Source organism: Myotis nattereri (assembly GCF_964212035.1).
Source record: "Myotis nattereri genome assembly, chromosome: 18".
Classification (NCBI taxonomy): Eukaryota; Metazoa; Chordata; class Mammalia; order Chiroptera; family Vespertilionidae; genus Myotis; species Myotis nattereri.
The window spans coordinates 34,743,411-34,762,820 of NC_138093.1; the positions used below are offsets into that span (position 1 = coordinate 34,743,411).

The 19,410-nt window shown below is 59.9% G+C and overlaps 1 protein-coding gene across 1 annotated transcript in view; it reads right to left on the minus strand.

Annotated features, from left to right (window-relative positions):
- Positions 1-360: 360 nt before the first annotated feature.
- Positions 361-19,410, minus strand: part of CNTN2 (contactin 2) — a gene marked incomplete at its 5' end in the record, with an annotated part of 34,340 nt that continues 15,290 nt past the window's right edge. The window contains 18 exon segments of the mRNA XM_081112489.1: positions 361-4,454; positions 4,854-5,022; positions 5,442-5,554; positions 6,131-6,317; positions 8,188-8,300; positions 8,897-9,131; positions 9,404-9,474; positions 11,984-12,133; positions 12,580-12,738; positions 13,562-13,682; positions 14,125-14,300; positions 14,581-14,708; positions 14,828-14,978; positions 16,268-16,397; positions 16,780-16,916; positions 17,317-17,492; positions 18,763-18,862; positions 19,137-19,346. Coding sequence (XP_080968615.1) covers positions 4,345-4,454; positions 4,854-5,022; positions 5,442-5,554; positions 6,131-6,317; positions 8,188-8,300; positions 8,897-9,131; positions 9,404-9,474; positions 11,984-12,133; positions 12,580-12,738; positions 13,562-13,682; positions 14,125-14,300; positions 14,581-14,708; positions 14,828-14,978; positions 16,268-16,397; positions 16,780-16,916; positions 17,317-17,492; positions 18,763-18,862; positions 19,137-19,346 — 2,636 coding nt within the window. The 3' untranslated portion in view covers positions 361-4,344.

Sequence of the window (19,410 nt, forward strand, 5' to 3'; positions counted from 1 at the left end):
GAGCAGACACTGGAGGCACATTTTCTGCAGGTGGGGGTCGCTGTGTCTCTTGGGTAGAGTTGAGTCAGTACCTCCAATGTCTTAAAAACCCGGGGCACCTTGAAAGCACCATCACACAGGCACTGTTGACTGCCCATCTTGTTGTCTGGCAGAATGCCCGCCGTGTGCTGCTGGGGCTGCCCTAAACCTGGCTGATTCCCCCGCAGGACTGCATGGAGCAGCACGGGCTGTACGTTGTGACTGCCTTGAGTTGTCTGGGGGCAAGGGGAGGTATGGACAGGAGCCCGGGGTTAGGGAACAGGAGGAGGTGGAGGTGTGTTGGGGGTGATGATAAAACACCCACAGCTGGCGGGCTGCCTCCACAGGTGGAGAAACCGTCTTTATTTCAGAACTGCCTGCTACCAGAGTCAATAACTATCGTTACAAGAAGTACAAGAGAGAGACAGACAACAGGCCAGTGGGAGTGGTTCCATCTGAACAAACACCGAGTCAGGTCCCTGGTCCGAGGAAGCCCCAGGCCTTGCGGGCCCGGAGCCTTTCTCAGCTTTGCAGGTCCTGGAGAGGTGGGTAAGTTGGAGTGCGGGGACCAAGGCAGGGCCCAGCCCAAAAGGGCGCTAGGCTTCCTGGGCTCTAGGCAAAGCTACCTGGCCCATTTTTCCCTTCTCTAGTTTCCTTCTATGGTACCTTCCCCAAACCTATGACCATATACATAGACAGCTACCGGGCACCTGTTTCCATGGGGCTCATTGGCGTCCCTTTAAAATGCCTCGCTAGTCCCTCACACCACTCCAGGAGCCTCTGGCAACCTCATTCATCCCCAGGACACAGCCCAGTGAGGCCTCCCCAGGGAAATCGGCACCACACCTGGGCCTCAGGCCGGGTTTGAGGACACTGCTGTCCCTGCGACAGGAGCCCAGGTGGCAGTCCTTCTGAGACCAGGAGGACAGTCCTCTGGCTGGGAAGGGATACAGGAGTAAAATCGTCAGCCAGCCTGGGTTCTTGTCCAGAGCACGGACTGGGTGGTTCTCGGGATGGCTAGGAGGCAGTGCTGGGCATCGGGCTGCCTGGGTGAGCTCCCTCCCTCTGTGATGTGGCGGGGCCACCGCAGATGGGCGCCCCAGGACTCCTGTGCCGGCACCTTTGGGTCTAAGGATCTCAGCCCTGGAGAGAGACCCCGCAGCATCTCCCCCACTCCAGGCCTCACCTCACTAGATTTCAGATGCCCACCTTCCTCAAGGCTTTCTTAGGAAGGTAGAAGCTTCTTGCTATCCAGGCTCTCCCTGCAGGTGTTTCTGTCTCACTTTAGTCTCTTTATCAAAAGAAAAAGCCTCCCCGGCCCCCCCTTCCTCCCCCTCCCCCCGCCCCTGACCTGGCCCTTTCATTTCCTGGCGGCATCTGGATCATTTGATGATAGTAGACAACCTGACTTTGATGGGCCCCAAGACCCCATCCTGAGAGAGCTGCCCTCCCTGGGCCTGTCAGAGCCGCGAGACCAGGTAGCCAAGGCCACGGTGAGGAGCCTGCGGGCCGAGCCCGTGGACACTGAGCAGAGAAACTCCCCCGTCTCTGTCCCTAGTCCTCAAGGCACTTACTGGCCACTAAACTGGGGGGGGGGGGGGCACAGTACTTGCTGCTTGGGCCTGGGATGAGAGAGGAGAGACCCAGAATCGAGCAGCAGAGGAGATGAAAATCGGAGGCCCCTGGGGCAGGAAGAGACTCCGAGAAACCATCTCCTCTCCTCCGCCCCCAGGCGAGCTCCTGTCCAAGAGGCTGTTCTATTTCACAAGCCTGCGTGTCCTCATTCAACCTGAGCGCTCCCTGAAGTCTCCAGCCGCCAGGACGTGGTTTTAGTGTAGGCCTGCGTCCTGGAACAGGTCCTCCCGGCACAGTGGTTCGCTTTCCCTGGGACTGAGTTTTCCCAGTGAGAACCCCCCCTTAGCTCCCAGAGACCTGCCTTCCTCCCTTTTGCTAAGGGGCCTCCTCAGAGCTAAGACACTGGTGGTGCCTGTTGACTCAGGCAAGCTTAGGGCTGCAGCCTCCAGCTGCGCTGGTTAGGCACCGTGCCAAACCCCTCGTCCCTCTAGGCCAGCGGTTCTCAACCTGTGGGTCGCGACCCCTTTGGGGGTCGAACGACCCTTTCACAGGGGTCGCCTAAGACCATCGGAAAACACATCTATAATTACATATCGTTTTTGTGATTCATCGCTTTCATTATGTTCGATTTGTAACGATGAAATTGGGGGTCACCACAACCTGAGGAACTAGTTGCATTAAAGGGTCGCGGCATTAGGAAGGTTGAGAACCACGGCTCTAGGCTCCCCTGGCAGTGAGGGCCCAGCACAGACGCCTGTCCCCTGCTCCCCTGGCAGTGAGGACAGAATCAGCTAAACCTTGGAAGAAGGTTTCTTCCTGTGAGCATCCCCTTTCTGACAGAGCAAGGCATGGCCTGATCACCGCCGCGGAGTTAGCACGGAGGCGAGGCCAAGTCTGTGGTCCTGTAAGGGTCACAGAGCTGAGCCCAGCACCTTGCCGGGGGGATGGATGGGAGCAGGCGAGGAGGGTGTGGCCTGGTCTCCAGGGAGGCAGTCCTGGGCTGGGGCGGTGTCGGTGCAGACGTGGTGGGGAGAAGAGGTGTGAGCTTGCATTTTTGAAAAAACTGTAGTGGGTAAAAACATCAACATAAACCTGCCCTGGAAAATAGAGCAGGACTTAAAAGTTTAAAAAACCATAGCAAAATAGGGCTCTCACTGTAAACGACAAAAACCAGGCGTGGGGGCCCGTCCCCTACGAGATACCTGTCCTGATGCTTGTGGATGCCAAGGGCCACCAGTCAGCACGGGTTGTGCCGCCACTGCCCCTTGGGTTTGGGGAATCCCTGTCCTGGCGTTGGCCTCTGGGAACAAGGGTAAGGGGCACGGGGGCTTCAAGCCAGCACGGCATAGTGAGGTCTTAGCAGAAGCGAGGCTCCGAAGGCAAGGGCCTGATGTCTCCTAGAATCTGCCCACACCTTGGGTTGGCCCCAGCCAGGCTGCTCACCCCGTGATCACCCACCAGAGTCTCCAGAAGCAGAATTTTCCACGCCCACTGTCCCTGACCACCGTAACAAGGGGGCCGGAGTTCTCATCTGAGCCCCGTCGCGGACTCGCTGTGTGACCCTGACCCTTTCGAGGTCAGTGTCTTCATCTGTAAAGTGAGGCGCTTGGACAAGGTGAGCTCTAAAGCCTCATGTTCTGTGACTGGTAAGGTACCCAGAGCACAAGGCAGGAGGTCCCATTTATTAACCCCTTTTCTTCTGGAGAAATGCCAAAGAGCGGTCTGAGGCAGCCCGGGGGACGGGTCTTGCCAGGGTTTTCCTGGGAGCAGGCAGGGCCATGTTTATCCTCTGTCCTTCTCAGAAGCCTGCGGATCACTCTCCCAGGCGCCAGCAGGTCTGTGCGGGGGGGGAGTGGAGTCCTGCGCCTGCAGGCCGCGCTGGAGAGGGGGTGGGCACACACCGGTCTCTGGTCTCCTGCCCAACCCTGGAGGGACTGTGCAGAATGGGTCTTGGTGGGTGGGGGGCCTCCCCAAGGCAAGCCCTTAGGTCACCCAGCCACCTGTGGTGGCTGCTGTCACTCTGGGTGACAGGTCGGGTTGGCAGTGTTGGCTAAGAGGGCAGCGTCAGGCCAAGTCTGGTGCCCCTCCCCACCAGGTGTCCCAGCCTCTCAGTCCCTGTTAGCTCCCTCTCCCGCCCCCACAGTCTGGAGTATCACCCCCAATGCTGTAGGGGCTCGGCCATCAGGGCCCTGGTGCTCAGCCACCCGGTCAGGTGGCAGGAGCCTCTAGGGAGTCATCGAGGGCAGTGCCAGGGTCCAGCCGTGCTGCCCCTCGAGAAAGTAGGGGGGTCCTTGGTCCCGGGGTGGCTCGCTCCTTAGACTGAGGGATGCTCATGTGTATGCCTTGTTCCACTTCAGCCGGGTCACATCCAGTGCTCCTGCTGGGTCTGGGGCGCTGCCCTCAGGGGACAGAGTCCATCTGCAGTCCCAGGATGTGAAGGGAATGTTTCCGATGCCCTTCTTCCCATAGACCTGGCACCCTGGAGGGCCCGGCACGGGTTCCATATCATCATGGAAATTACTGCCTGGTGCCTCTTGATTAAAAAAAAAAAAAAAAAAATCCTCGCATGGGTTCTAGCCAGTGGCAGAATATGAAATATTCTACCTCCTACAAAAGGGGCACTGCCTACAGTAGGTATTTAAAACCAGCCATCCTCAGGCACAGTGTTGGGCCATCTTGGCATCGGGAGGGGCCGGCCAGCTGGCGGCATCCTCGGAGGTGGTGTCCGGCGGTGGAGGGCGGGCACCAGGGTCAGAGCTCCAGGTGGCCGATGAGGACCAGCATGGCCATGGAGTGGGAGAGGATGGTGCTGGGGCGCAGGGCCGGGCAGACTGCTGAGTTCTCCACCATCATGCTTGTGTCTGGAAGGGGCAGGCAGAAACGTGGGGCAGGGTTGGCTGGGTACCCCCCCCCCACACCCCACTCTTGCGAGGGGACCCAGGCCTTTCTATGGAGGCTCACGGAGGGCAGGCTTCCGGACTGAGAGCCCCACTCCTATGGGATTTTTCAGGGCCTCAGCCTCCCCCTGGCCCCCTGAGAAGAGCATGCTCACCTCCCCAGCTCTCAGAGGGGTGAGGGTCGGGGTTGGTGGGGGGGCAAGGGCACTTCCAGGACTACTTTGCACTTGGTTCCTGCCTGCTGTCCCCTTTCCCCTTGGGGTCTGGCTGGACTGGGGTTGCCTTGGGCAGGAAGGATTCCCTCGTCAGGCATCTGAGTGGACCCTGAGACTCCCGGGGGGAAGGGATGGGGGGAGGCGGCACCTCCGTTCCTCACGATGTGGACTTCTGCCGGGGTTCCGTCGCCTCCAGGCCCCGTGGTCCGAATCTGCACCAGGGCATAGCCGATGTCTTCAGGGACGGCAACCTCTATCCAGTTCTTGCTGGTGAGGTGGAGCGTAGGCGTCGGGTGTAAGTCATTCTGGTACAGCATCTGTGGGAAGGTTGGGCAGGTGGCGTCGCTTACACCAGGGCCGATTCTTCCCCCTCCCTCGGCCCGAGGCACCGGGCCCAGGCGGGCCTGCGTCCTCACCCCTCCTGTTTCCTGTTGACCAGGACCAGGCTCTTGAGCAAGCGCGTCATTGGTGGAGAAAAGCTTGCAGCCAGCTGCACTGTTTTTGCAGACCCCTTAGGCTGGAAGGACCCCAGGCTTCCCCAGGCCACCACGGCCCCCCTGAACCCTGCCTTCCTGCAGCCATACCACCTCACCCTCTTTCTTATAGTGGCCACTACAAGTTACCTGGAGACCCATTCGTGTATCTCCTCTTACATCTAACGCAGGTCCCTTCTGTGTTCCCTGCGAATGCAGACGAGCCGTTCCCACCATCCAGTGCTTGGCCGATCCCTTCCTACCTTATAGCCCGTGACCGCAGACTCATTGCGAAGAGGGACCACAGGGTCCCACTTAATACTCAGACTGGAGCTCGAGAACGTCCAGGAGATGTTGCCGGGAGGTCGCCGAGGAGCTGCCGGAGGAGGGAGGGAGGAAGTTGCGCGGGCCGACCTGTGAGTGTGTCCTCACCACCCACCCCTTGCCTTTGGCCAGCCTTTTCCTGAGTGTCCGCCTAGCCGCTGCACCCAGAACATCCGTCACAGCTGCCTCAGAAACAAACCCCCTGAGAACCCACAGGCAGGAGGAGAGGCTGTGAATCCACGCCCCATTCTCACGAGGCTGCTGCCTCATTTCCGTCCAGCCAGGCTTGTGGGCTGGAGCATTTGTCTTGCACCGGGGGAAAGAGTGATCCTAGAGACACCCCCTCCACCCCAAAAACACCTGTCCCCCACCCCAAACACACTGTCCCCCACCCCAAACACACTGTCCCCCACCACAAACACACTGTCCCCCACTGTCCCCCACCCCAAACACACTGTCCCCCACCCCAACACACTGTCCCCCACCCCACACTGTCCCCCACCCCAAACACACTTGTCCCCCATCCCAAACACACTGTCCCCCACCCCAAACACACCTGTCCCCCATCCCAAACACACTGTCCCCCATCCCAAACACACTGTCCCCCACCCCAGGCCGGTAGACTCACGGGGCTTCATGGTTGTGGCATTGGCAGACGGGCTGGCAGGCCCAGTGCCCGCCCGGTTGTAGGCCCGAACGGTCACGTGGTACTTGGTGTTGGGGTGCAGGTCAGTGACACGGGCAGTGGTGTCCAGCCCTGCCGTCCTCACACGGTCAGCGGCTGCTTCTTTGTCCCCAGCTTTCCAGTAGCGGATCTGAAGGGGCCGGGATACCCTAGGCTCAGCAGTCAGTGCAGGGCTTCCCCGACTCCGGCCCTGGCCCCCACATTCTGTTCCTCTCCTGCTCCCTGAGTGGGGAGTTACTCCTCAGTGGGGCCTGCCTAACCTGTAGTGCTAACACCCAGCTGACTCTGATGGAACGGTATGAACCACATCCCTGGGGACCGGGCGGATGGCTTCCTTAGGCAGTGACATCCTTGCTGCTTCATCCCTTCCTCCTGGCTACCTCGCCCCATAGTGTGGGCTCATCGGTGGGCTCAGGGCTCAGGTCAGAAACCGCTGGGTCCAGAGTTCCGTAGGGACAGGATAATCAATTGGTACCTAGAGGGGGCCATGCTGTTCCCTGCAGCCCTGAGGATGCCGAGCTAGCTGGACTCTGGTATGAGATGGGTAGGCCATGCCCCTTCCAGAACCTGCCCCTCTTCCCCAAGTCCCTCCTCTCCTAGGCCCCTCCTCTCCTAGACCCCTCCTCTCCTAGGCCCCTCCTCTCCTAGACCCCTCCTCTCTTAGGCCCCGCCTCTCCTAGGCCCCTCCTCTCCTAGGCCCCTCCTCTCCTAGGCCACACCTCTCCTAGGCCCCTCCTGCCCTAGGCCCCTCCTGCCCTAGGCCCCTCCTCTCCTAGGCCCCTCCTCTCCTAGGGCCTGCCTCTCCTAGGCCCCTCCTCTCCTAGGCCCCACCTCTCCTAGGCCCCTCCTCTCCTAGGCCCCGCCTCTCCTAGGCCCCTTCTTTCCTAGGCCCCGCCTCTCCTAGGCCCCTCCTCTCCTAGGCCCCACCTCTCCTAGGCCCCTCCTGCCCTAGGCCCCTCCTGCCCTAGGCCCCTCCTCTCCTAGACCCCTCCTCTCCTAGGCCCCTCCTCTCCTAGGGCCTGCCTCTCCTAGGCCCCTCCTCTCCTAGGCCCCACCTCTCCTAGGCCCCTTCTCTCCTAGGCCCCACCTCTCCTAGGCCCCTCCTCTCCTAGACCCCTCCTCTCCTAGGCCCCGCCTCTCCTAGGCCCCTTCTCTCCTAGGCCCTGACTCTCCTAGGCCCCTCCTCTCCTAGACCCCTCCTCTCCTAGGCCCCGCCTCTCCTAGGCCCCTCCTCTCCTAGGCCCCTCCTGCCCTAGGCCCCGCCTCTCCTAGACCCCTCCTCTCCTAGGCCCCGCCTCTCCTAGGCCCCTTCTCTCCTAGGCCCCTCCTCTCCTAGGCCCCTCCTCTCCTAGGCCCCTCCTCTCCTAGGCCCCTTCTTTCCTAGGCCCCGCCTCTCCTAGGCCCCTCCTCTCCTAGGCCCCTCCTCTCCTAGGCCCCGCCTCTCCTAGGCCCCTTCTCTCCTAGGCCCCGCCTCTCCTAGGCCCCTCCTCTCCTAGGCCCCTCCTCTCCTAGGCCCCTCCTCTCCTAGGCCCCTCCTGCCCTAGGCCCCTCCTGCCCTAGGCCCCTCCTGCCCTAGGCCCCGCCTCTCCTAGGCCCCTCCTCTCCTAGGCTCCTGTAGCTCCCGTGCAGGTGCTGGCCTAGCCTCTCAAGGCTGTCTGCAGGCCTGTCTTCCCCGTGGGCACCAGCCACTGGGTCTCAGCTAGAGCTGCATTCACAGTGCTGCACAGACTGGGTGCTGTTTGCCAGGTGAGTGAATGAGTGCTCCAAGGAGGGAGAGGGAGAGAGAGAACCACCGATCGGCCTCCCGTCGCGCGCCCCACACCGGGAGGGGAGGTGGGGAACCAAGCCCGCAACCCCGGCATGTGCCCCGACCTAGAAGCGAACCGCGACCCCCTGGTTCACGGGTCGACGCTCAACCACTGAGCCCCGCCGGCTGGGCGGCCTCCCCCAACCTTCAACCCCAGCCTCCTCCCTCTCCCAGGCCGCAGGTCAGTGCTCACCTCGTAGCCCAGGAGGACCCCGTTCGTGTCCTGCGGCACCGCTTCCCAGGTCACGTTCATCTCTGAGGAGGAGACCCCCTTGGCCCAGACCTTGGTCGGGGCCACCCTGGGCTCTGGGGACCGATACAGAAGGGGTTTGGGTTCCCAGGGCCTCCTCGCGTCCTACCGAGCAGCCACCAACCCCGACGGCCCTTGCTAACAACTTTAGGGCTCAGGGTCCAGGACCAAGGCCACGGGGTCCCCGAGGGCCTCCCTCTCCTTCCCAGGCCTGAGGGGAGACCAGGTGGCAAGGGCTGGAAAGGAGGCCAGCGGCTGAGAGCCCCAGGCCTGTCTTCCCCGCGGGCACCCCGCGTCCTCTGCCCCCACTGCGGCATGGAGGGGGGAGTAGCAGCCGCGGGCACCCCGCGTCCTCCCCACCCCACAGCGGGACGGAGGGGGGAGTCTTCCCCGCGGGCACCCCGCGTCCTCTCCACCCCGCTGCGGGACGGAGGGGGGAGTCTTCTCCGCGGGCACCCCGCGTCCTCTGCTCCCCACTGCGGGAGGGAGGGGGGAGTCTTCCCCGCGGGCACCCCGCGTCCTCTCCACCCCGCTGCGGGACGGAGGGGGGAGTCTTCCCCGCGGGCACCCCGCGTCCTCTCCACCCCACCGCGGGACGGAGGGGGGAGTAGCAGCCGCGATGGGGGGACAGAGGGTGGCCCGGGTCACCCACCTTCCTCCGCCGAGTACACGAGGGCGGTGAGGCTCTCGGGCCCGTCCCCACGGCGGTTGTAGCTGCGGATCTTGACCTCGAAGGGCGTGTAGGGCCGGACGCTCTCGTTGCTGTAGACGAAGAACTGGGCGTCGGCGCCGGGCACCCGCGCGCTCTGCCAGCCGGCGCTGCCCTGCCTGCGGAAGGACAGCAGGTAGCCGAAGCCGTCTCCGTTCTGGTACTCGCGTGACATGGGCTGAGGGGCAAGAGCGTGGCACGGGTGAGGGCCGTGGGTGCGTTCCCTGCCCGTCCTGCGCCCCCACCCAACCTTCACCAGGAGGCGCTCCTGCGGGAGCCGCGGGTGCCGGGGAGGGAGAGGGCGGTGGCGTGGGACTGGGTAGTGGCTCTGTCCGGGTTCTCCCTGCAGCGCCCGGCCCAGAGGCGAGTCAGGACTGGGGGGGAAGGAGGGGAGAGGACTTGTCCCCCCAGAGAACTGGAGGCACGGTTTGCCTCTGTCCAAGCGCTTACCGTCCAGTTGACAATGAGCTCGCCAGGGGCTCCCCCGCCTCCGCTGAGCCCGGAGGGTGCCACGAAGGGGGCTGTGGGGACCAAGGGACACAGATGTCAATGGGCTGGTGAATGGGCAGCGAGGGAACAGGAGCCCTGAGCCTGAGCCAGTGAAGTGACCTAGGGTGGGGACCCCGCTTCAGATGGGCCCTGGTTTTGTCCTCTAACAGTCCCTCTGGACGTGGGCCCTGGAGTCAGGCAGACCCAAGATCAAATCCCACCTCTGCCATTTACTAGCTGTGCTTCCCTGAGCAAGTTACTTAACCTCTCTGTGCCTGATTCTCCCTCCGTAAGAGGAGGAGTCTGTTCCTCTCAAAGGGCTGTAAAGAGAATAAGATTAAAAATGACAGTGGCGAGTGTGTGTGTGTGTGTGTTTCTCTGTGTGCGTTTGTGTGTGTGTGTCTGTGTGTTTCTGTGTCTCTGTATGCTTCTCTGTGTGTCTGTGTGTGTTTCTGTGTGTGTGTCTGTGTGTTTCTGTGTCTGTGTGTGTGTCTGTGTTTCTGTGTGTGTGTGTGTGTGTGTGTGTGTGTGTGTGTGTATTCCATCAATGATGATTGCCTCCTTCCCTCCTGTTGCTGAAACTAAATAAGAGACCAGCTCCAGTGTGCTTTAAATTCAGGGGAATGAGTAATTCAGAATGTAGTTGACACAAAAACATTTATTTTGGGTTGCAGGGTGTTTTACTTTTTTCTTTTGTGGCAGAATTAATTTCCCAATTGTCTCTATCATTCAACAAGGCTGATATTAAAACAAGGATATAGTTCATCAGCTCATGAAGCTTGACAGGGGGTAACTTGGCTGAGGATCAAAATATTTCTGCAGCGATTAGAGTCTTATCACTTGGTTTGATGACCATAGCTTGGGGCCTTGTCACCTGCAAGGAGCGCTTAAACGCAGTGCCCATCTGGTCCCGCGAGCTGGGCGTCACTGTCCCCCTTTCAGGGCGGAAGGACTAAGGCCCAGTGCGCTTAAGCGACTTGCCTAAGGTCACAGAGCGAAATGGCACAGCTAGAAGGTGCACTCAGTTCCGATCCCAAAGCCCCTCATCTTTCCTCTGCGTCACAGCGGCCTCTGTGCTCGTGAACTCTTGGGGTGCAGAGTGAGGAGACTGCCCCCCTCCCACCTGGCCCTGCCGGAAGCCCAGTCCACGTGCCCCTGGAATTCCGTCCTCAGGGTCCCAGTCAAAGCTGTGGAATGGTTGCAGAAAGGGCCCGGAGTCAGCCCGGGGCACCCAGGAAACTCTGTGGAAGGGGCACGAGGAGGCAGACCCCACTGCACCTCCAGGGGGCAGGCCTGGGGGGCAGGAGAAGGGGAGGCAGGGTCCTGGTTCCATGCTGCCCAGCCGGGGCCCCAGGGCTCTGTGGACCAGAGATTGCTCTAGGTCATGTCCTTCCAGCCAAAGGGTCCTTCCAAAACCCTCATAGAGACGGCATGATGCCTAGTCTGACATAAACCAGCTCTCCTCCGGCTGGTTCCTGGACTAGGCCCTTGTCCTGACCTGGTCAAGAGGGAGAGTAATTTCCCGTACCTGCACCTGTAGAGCCTAGTTAGTAGCTGTGACGACTCCCCCGTTTACCCATCCACCTCTGGTGCCGGCAGGCGGCACGGAATGTCCACTTCATCTTGCAGCCGCAAGCCCCCGCCCATGTTGTTTCCGTTCCTAAACTCCGTTAACTGCCAGGCAGTGTCCTGCCTCTTTCTCGGGTCTTTCCCTGCCCCCACTTCTGGGGTAGATTTCCAGTCCTGGGACCCTGCCCTGGGGCTGGTGAACAGACAGGCTCTCTTGCTGGGCCTTTTCCTGGGAAAGCCTCAGAGGGCGGGCAGGAGCCTCTCGGCAGATGCTAATCAGCCCGTCTTCCCCTCCTGCCCCACTCAGATTCGGACACTGCCTTTCAGGAGGGCTGTGGGCAGACAGCCATTCCTCCTGCTCCCCAAGGAACCATCCGGAGGACTGGGAGACACTGGCTGCTTCCCGAGGCCCCTGCACAACACACACACACACACACACACACACACACACACACGCAGAGTCATACACTCATATACAATCACCCCTGCTCACACATGTTCACACACATACTCTCACATACAGTCATATATTCACACTCACACACACACACACACATTCCTCATAACTGATTTCTGCAGTTCGTGCACTTCCAGGGAGGACATCTGCCCAGCACCCCAGGGTCCTGGGTTCAAATCTAGACTCTGCCAGTGTGACCTTTCCCTTCTCCAAACTTTGTTGTGTTTTTTTTTCCCCAGTAAAAAACCCTTTTTGTTTTGAGATATTGTAGATTCACATGGAGCTGTAAGGTTGCCCCATGTTTTAATGAGGGCCTTGGCCAGGCCATGGTCAGTGCACAGGGCTGTGTGCAGGGCAGTGGCCGGCCCTGGCCTGCGTCGTCTCATGTTGCGTTAGAGTCTGAAGCCCGGTCAGCAGGGCTGGGACTCTGTGAATTGGTCTTGGCCTGGGGCTCCCTTGGAGGAGGGCTAGTTTCTGTGCCTGAAGTTACTGCACTTTGGGACACCAGGACTGACCTGCTTCCTTGGTCCGGATTTTGCTGGAGGGCCCACTGGGCTCCCCAGTGCCCAGGATGTTGCTGGCTATGACCCGGAACTCATAGTCCATCCAGGGTGTGAGGCCCAGCACCTGGGCGGTCTCCGCGTTGCCCTCGATGTTGGCGGGATCTGCAAGGCACGGAGGAGGCGGTGGTCTGAATGGAGAGGGCAGGGCCGGAGCCTGGCCCACCTCTTTCTGCCCAGCCCTCAGGTGGGGCCTGACACCTACAGAGCACTCAATAGCTCTTCCAGAAATGACCAGAAAACTAGTCCTCCCTGCCCTGGAGCCTCTGCTGGTGTCGTGGGCACCCCACACCCCGTGCATGCAGTCATTGCCCCAGTAGCATTCTTGCCAGTGCTCAGGGAGCAGACAGAGGGCCTCCTCCCTCAACTCTCCCTACGCTCCTGCTGTCCACGTGCCACCATCTCCCCACTGGCCTGGGAGCTCTCTGCAGGCAGATGGCCCAAGCTTGTCCCTCTTTGAAGCTCCAGGCTCAGCCCCAGCCCTCTGCCCCCTGCCCCCACTGCTGGCACACAGCCAGGCCTTGTCCGTCCTGAGAGTGCAGGACGCTTACTGGTCCGAACTTGCTTCCACTTCCCTGCAGGCGGAGTGCGAGCTTGCAGGGTGTACTTGGCAATGGGGCTGTGGTTGTCGAAGCCACGGCTCCAGCTGAGCTGGACAGTGGTGTCGCCGATGTCCCTTACCACCATGCCTCCTGGGGGGCCCGGGGGACCTGCACCAGAGGTCAGAGCATTGTGGGTCAGAATTAGGCAGCTTCCAATTTGAGACAACCTCCCCCAGGCTGGTTTGGGCTGGTGAAGTACCAAGTGGGGTCAGCAAAGGGCGCCACAAACACAGGCTCTGGTGGGAGAGTGAGGCATGGGGTTTGCGTGGTGGGTGGGATGTGATGTGTCCAAGGCTGGAGGGGCCACAGAGACCCTCACAAAGGGACGTGCACTGACTTCCCAGCACTGAAAACTTCTGGCCTCAGCAAACTCCTCCACTCCTGGGATGTGGTTGGGGACACTTTCTAAAATGTTGGCTTTGGAGGAAGACGATTCTATTCACCTAGGGCAGGGGTTCTCAACCTTCCTAATGCCGCGGCCCTTTAATACAGTTCCTCATGTTGTGGTGACACCCCCAACCATAAAATTATTTTCGTTGCTACTTCATAACTGTAATTTTGCTACTGTTATGAATCGTCATGTAAATATCTGATATGCAGGATGTATTTTCATTGTTACAAATTGAACATAATTAAAGCATAGTGATTAACCACAAAAACAATATGTAATTATACAAGTGTTTTCCGATGGTCTTAGGCAACCCCTGTGAAAGGGCCGTTCGACCCCCAAAGGGGTCGCGACCCACAGGTTGAGAACCACTGATCTAGGGTCTATGACTCTATGAGGAACCACCAGATAAGTTCGGCTCAGCGAACTTCTGTCAGAAACACTTCCCCACAGCTCAGGGAGAGGCGGGGAATTAGGGAGCAAAGATGAGAATAGCCCAGCTGAGGGAGTTGGGGTGGGGGTGGCAGTGGGAAACCCCGTCACCTCGGACCAGGACTGTGGCCTCCTTGGATGCACTGTCCACCACCGTCTGGGCCATGCAGGTGTACTTCCCGCCGTGGCGCAGCTGGGCGTTCAGGATGGTCAGGTCTCCAACTGTCTCCTTCTGCACACGGGGGACGGGGAGCGGGCAGGTCAGGGGGCGCAGCTCCGGCCAGTGCACTGAGCCCGGCCCTCCCTGTATCTCGGTCCCATCTGTTCAGTGGGAGGAATCAGCTCCTCCCCACTTAGTCCCCCCGGGGACCAAACACAGTCTGTGACACGAGACAGTCAACAAGGGTCCAAGTGACTGACGCCATTGGCGTTGGGGGGCAGGATCACAACAGTGGGAGTGAGTGGCCGAGGGCCCTCCAGGCCTGTCCCGCATCTCTCCTGAACGCACGGGCCACTGCTACTCTAGGGAGGATGGTTACGAACCCGAGAGCGAGTCTGCCCTGGCTGGCGTTCCCGAGGGAGAGGGGAAAGGCTTTGGGAGGTCAAGGCCGTCTCGGGCCCCCTGTCTCTCCCAAAGGAGGGAGGGGCTCTGGGCTCTCGGCCTCGGGCCTCACCGCACTGGCCCTCCGGTAGTGACCCCCAGGCTTGTCGGGGTCGATGGGGAAGTCGTCCAAAGCCCAGATGAAAGTGAGCTCCATGGTGGGGTCGTGGGAGGCGTGACACTGCAGAGTCAGGTTGTCGCCCAAGTTGATGTCGGCACTGGAGGGGGCTAGGGTGATCTTGGTCGCATCTGCCAAGAAAAACAAGGCCTCTGGGTGGATGAGGGGAGAGGCTTGTCCTAAGTCCCAGGAATGAGGAGGGGCAGCGTGGCCAACGTATCCGGACCTCCCCGCAGCCCCACGGGTGTGTGGGAGGGAGGCAGGACTACACCCTGGATGGGGGCGAGAGGGTGGTCCCAAATGAACCCGGGTCCTGGAGTGGGAGGAACGTGGGACTCCAGGGCTCGGTGGTGAGGAGGGATGGTGCCCCCGTGGCCGAGTCCACCACCCGCAGCCACGCCACACCCTTACCTCGCACAGACAGGATGCCCGTGCTGTTGGCTTTGCCCATGAAATTCTCAGCGAAGCAGGTGTATTTGCCTTCATCTGACCGACTGATGTTTCTTATGATCAAGGTGCCATCCGGAGTGACTGTCACTCTGCAGCCAGGACAGAGCCATGTGGCCACCCCGGGGACATGCACGGTCCGGGGAAGGGACTCAGCTCCAGGGAGAATGCGGGGGAGCAGGAGAGGCTTGGGGTGGGGTGCGGGCAGTACCTGCTGCTGTTGACCAAGATCTCGGTGCCTTTGCTCCAGAGCACCACGGCCTTCGGGGCTGCCCGGGGCTGGCAGGGGATCATGACCTCTCCCCCGCGGGCTGCAGGGATCAGGCGCCGTACGGGATTCAGCCTGAAGTCGGGGGCCAGTGCTGGAAGGAAAGGGGAGCGCCCCACAGTCACCCAGGGCGTGTGCTAAGCACTTTATGTACCTTCGTGGTCAGTCCGTGAGTGATCCTTAGAACACCACTTCCAAAATACACCCGGAATCCACCCCTTCCGATCACCCGCCCCACCCCCACCCTCTGGCGCTGCTACAAGCCCCACACCCCCTGCTGCTCTGTGAAAAGGCCCCCATATCGGTCTTCCTGTTTCTGTATTTTCTTTCTGCAATTCTTTCCCGCCCAGCAGCCAGGAGTATCTTTTTTAAAATGTGAATTAGGCACTCAGAATGAAGTCCAGCTTCTCACAGGGACTCACAGCTAAGTCCCTCTCTCCAATCCCATCTCACTCAGTGTGCTCCAATCACCTGGGCCATTTCTGTTCTTTGAAAATGCCACCTTTTTTCCTGCCCCAGGACCTTTGCACTGGAAATCCCCCAGATCTTCACATGGCCGGCTCCTTCTTAACACTCGGGTCACATCCTCAAAGCGACTGCCTCAGAGAGGTCTTCTTTGACCACCCCACCTCCCCGCCTCCCCTCCTCCTACCTCACTATCAGATTTTCTTTAGTCTGTTTTTTTTTGTCTATTTTTTTAGTCTGTATTTTTAATGGCTGTCTGAAATTATCTTATTTAATGATTTGATTTTGTGTTTATTTGCCCTCTTTCTCTACTGAATTGAAAGATACTTAAAGGCAGAGACCTTACCTGAGGAGGCACTGAATACATATTAGTAGAATGAATAAATGAATGAATGAGCCTTCCTTAAGCCTCACTACAACTTATGAGGTAGGCATCACTGTGCCCATTTTACAGATGAGAAGACTAAAGTTTCATGAGCTCGAGTCACACAATAAGAATATGAGTAGCTGCCAACAGTTACTGGGCACCTGTTATGCTTTGGGCAGGTCCCTCATGCTTTACCTGTCATCTCACTGAATCCCCGCAACAGCTGTGTGAGGGCAGGACCACTGCCCACATTTTATAAATTAGTAAACAGACACAGAGCTGAAGGGTCAGGCTAAACACTAATCTAATTGATCTGGTTTCCGATGACTTTGCCATCTTTTTTCCCCCCGCTGCAACAAACATTTAAATTGTGCCAGACAGAGAACAAGCCACCTCATCTCCTTTCTTAAATCCCTGAGTTCTACTCAGAAACTGGTGGAAAACGAAGGAAAACTTCCAGGTGTGTTGTGTGTTTAGAAACGCTGCGTGTCGGCTCCTAGCGCCCCACCTGTGTCCCCCGGGGCTGTCCCCAGCCTCCCTGGGCCCTTTACCTTGCACGGCCAGCTCAGCGCTGGCGTAGATGGTGCCATGCTTGTTCTCTGCCACACACTGGTACATGCCTGAGTCCTCCAGGCTCAGCTTGGAGAACCGCAGGTCCCCGGCCAGCACCTCTACCCGGGTCTGTGCAAAAGAGCGGGGCGCAGGGTGGGGCAGGGGCGTCAGGACCACTGGAGGCCCAGGGTGGAGGGGCCCGCTCCCTGGAGGAGGGGCTCAGATGCCCGGTCCCATCTCAGAGTTGCCTGGAATTCAGGACTTGATTCACTGGGCCTCTCTGTACTTGATTCACAGCACCGAGGCCAGAGGGAAGAAGTGACCCACTCAGGACCACACGGTGTTTCTGTGGCTGAGTTGTGCCTGGACCTCAGTCGGGAGTCTATCCAGTTGACCAGCCTGTGGCTAAGTGACTCTGGGATGGAAAGAAACACCTAGAAACACCCTTTAGCCCAGAGGTGGGGGTGGGGCGGGGAGGCAGGGGCGTGGGAGGAAGCCCCAAGTCCGCTACCTGGGAGGCCAGAGGCTCCCCATTCCGCAGCCAGCGCACCGTGGGCCGGGGCTTGCCGGCGGCTGCGCAGCCCCAACGCAGGCTGGACCCGATGTCAGCCTCCATATCCGAGATCACCTTCAGCCACTCGGGCTGGGCTGTGGGGAGCGAGGGAGAGAGAGGTTGGGGTTGAGCAGGGAGGAGCCTCCAGCTCATGGAATGGGCCGGGATTGCAGCGCTGCAGTTCCTGCGTCAGACAGCAGAGGGAGCCGTCAGCATCCCGCGATGTGGTGAGAAGCGGCTCCAGCAAGTTGGCACATGCAGCCCGTGCCACTGGCTGTCTTAGCAACTTAAACCCTCCTAACGCCTTCCACGTGTTTTCTGTAACACCAGCTGAAGCGCTGAGCTGGCCACGGCGCTAGCCTCTTCTGTCCCCACACCCAGGGCAGTCCTGGAGCCCGAGGCTTAAGCAAGGGGCCTCCCAGGCTCCTCCCTGGCTTTGGGATGGACTGCCTTGGTCGGAGACCAGGGTGCAGGTGGGGAGAGGGGTCCCCGTACCCTGCACGATGATGCGGCCCTGGACGCTGTCTCGGCCCTTGGAGTTCTCCGCCTCACACTCGTAAGTGCCCTCGTCCTCGAAGCTGACGCTGGGGATCTGCAGGGTGGGCTCAGCCGTGGCCCACTGTGGGGACAAGGAGCCATCCACTTTGCGCCACTTGATCCTGGGGACAGGGCTGGCAGGGAGACAAAGCGAGGGGGGTGCACTGAGCTAGTCAGACGCCCCTGTGCGGGCAGCTCCCCACACCCAGACCCTCAGGTCCTCCTGAGATGCTGGGCAGGTGGGGGTGGGGAGGCGGGCACTCACCAGGGGCCTGGGAAGGGCCTCTCCCGGGTGAGCCTGGAGCACAGACAGGGGAGGGCAAAGAGGGGGCTCCCTCCTCCCTCCACGCCCCCGAACAGTGTGGCACCCGTGAATGTGGCCTTCTGTGTGGTCTGTACGGGAAGCTGACTGGCCCTCTTGCCCCCACCCAGTGCTGACCACCGTGCCTCTCCTGGGCCGGCCCTCGCCGACAGTGGCCTTGACCTGGGTCTTTATGGGCCCCCCCTCCCCCCCTCTCTCCAACAGGGCCTGGACCTCTACTTTCCACAGGGCCTCTCGTTGTTAGTAACCTGTGCACTAAAATGGACGGAGGTGTCAGTGAGTCTTTACATCTGGATTATCTGGAAGCCCAATAGCTCTCTACCAAGCAGGGGGCAGCCTGGGCTTCCTCAAATAGCAGGAGATAGTCATTCTACAGATATGTATTGAGCACCCACAATTTGCGTAGCCTGTCCCAGTGAATCCTTTTCCTGGGAGAGCATGATTTCTATCACAGTTTTTAAAAAGGTAACTGTTGCCCTAGCCACTTTTGCTCAGTGAGTAGAATGCCGGCCTGCGGACTAAAAGGTCCCGGGTTCAATCCCGGTCAGGGCACATGCCCGGATTGTGGGCTCGATCCCCAGTAGGGGGCTGCAGGAGGCAGCTGATCAATGATCCTTTCTCATCATTGATGTTTCTCTCTCTCTCTCCCTCTCCCTTCCTCTCTGAAAGAAATAAAAATATATTAAAAAGTAAAATAAAATAGAAAGGTAACTGTCAGCATCCACAGAAGCCTTACTAAATGCCAGGCTCTGTCCTGAGCACTTCACGTATATTAACTCACTGCCTCCTCTAACGACCCTGGGGGGCAGGAACTATTATTATCACCATGTGCAAATAAGGGGACGGAGGCACAGAGAGGTTAAGTAATTTGCCCAAGGTCCCCCAGCCAGCAAGTGGCAGAGTTGGGATTTGAACCAGGCAGGGCAGGTGTTTAGGGCTCGGTGAGGGGTCATTGCAAACGGTGGGCCTGGCACTGCTAGACCCTGAGAGAGACACCAAGATGACTGAGTTCTGCCCCCGCCTCCCCCCTTTCTCTCTGGGGTCACCCATGTCCTGCCCGCCCTCCCACCTCCACCACTCACTTCCCGAAGGCAAAGCACTCCAGGGTGACCTGCTGTCCCAGCAGCGCATACGTCTCCGCTGGGAACCGGGCCTTGATGCTGGGAGCGAAGAGCCTGGGATCTGGGGTGAGAGGGTTTGGCAGGTCGGATGCTAGAGGCCCGGGCCAGGTGCTCCCGTGCCAGGATCGCAGCCCAGCTCAGCGCCGACTCCATCCTAAGTCCCTTTCCCCGTGGGGACCTGGGCCGAGCGGCTGAGGTCTTGTAGCAGGAGGACCCGGTGGTCTGGGCCCCAGGCCCTGTGCCCTTGAGCTGCTTCACAACCTCTGAGGGAAACCCCTTTCCCCACACCCCCGGCCCCTCAGCCCTCTCCGCCTGGCCTGCCGGCCGACCCTGACCTTCAGCGGCCAGGTTGAGCTGAGCAAACTTGCTGAAGACGCTCTTGGTGGAGAAGTCCATGTGGCTGGTGGCCAGGCAGGAGTAGTTGCCCAGGTCCGAGGCGTTGGTCCGGGCGATGTACAGGTTCCCTGTGGTCTGGGACACGAAGTGCCTCCCGTCCGTCGGGATGAAGTTGGGGAACTCATTGAGGAGCCAGCGGTAGGACAGGCCTAGGACGGGGGAGTATGAGGACACCGGGGGGTGTGGGGCTAACAGGCGACTCTGGGGGGGACC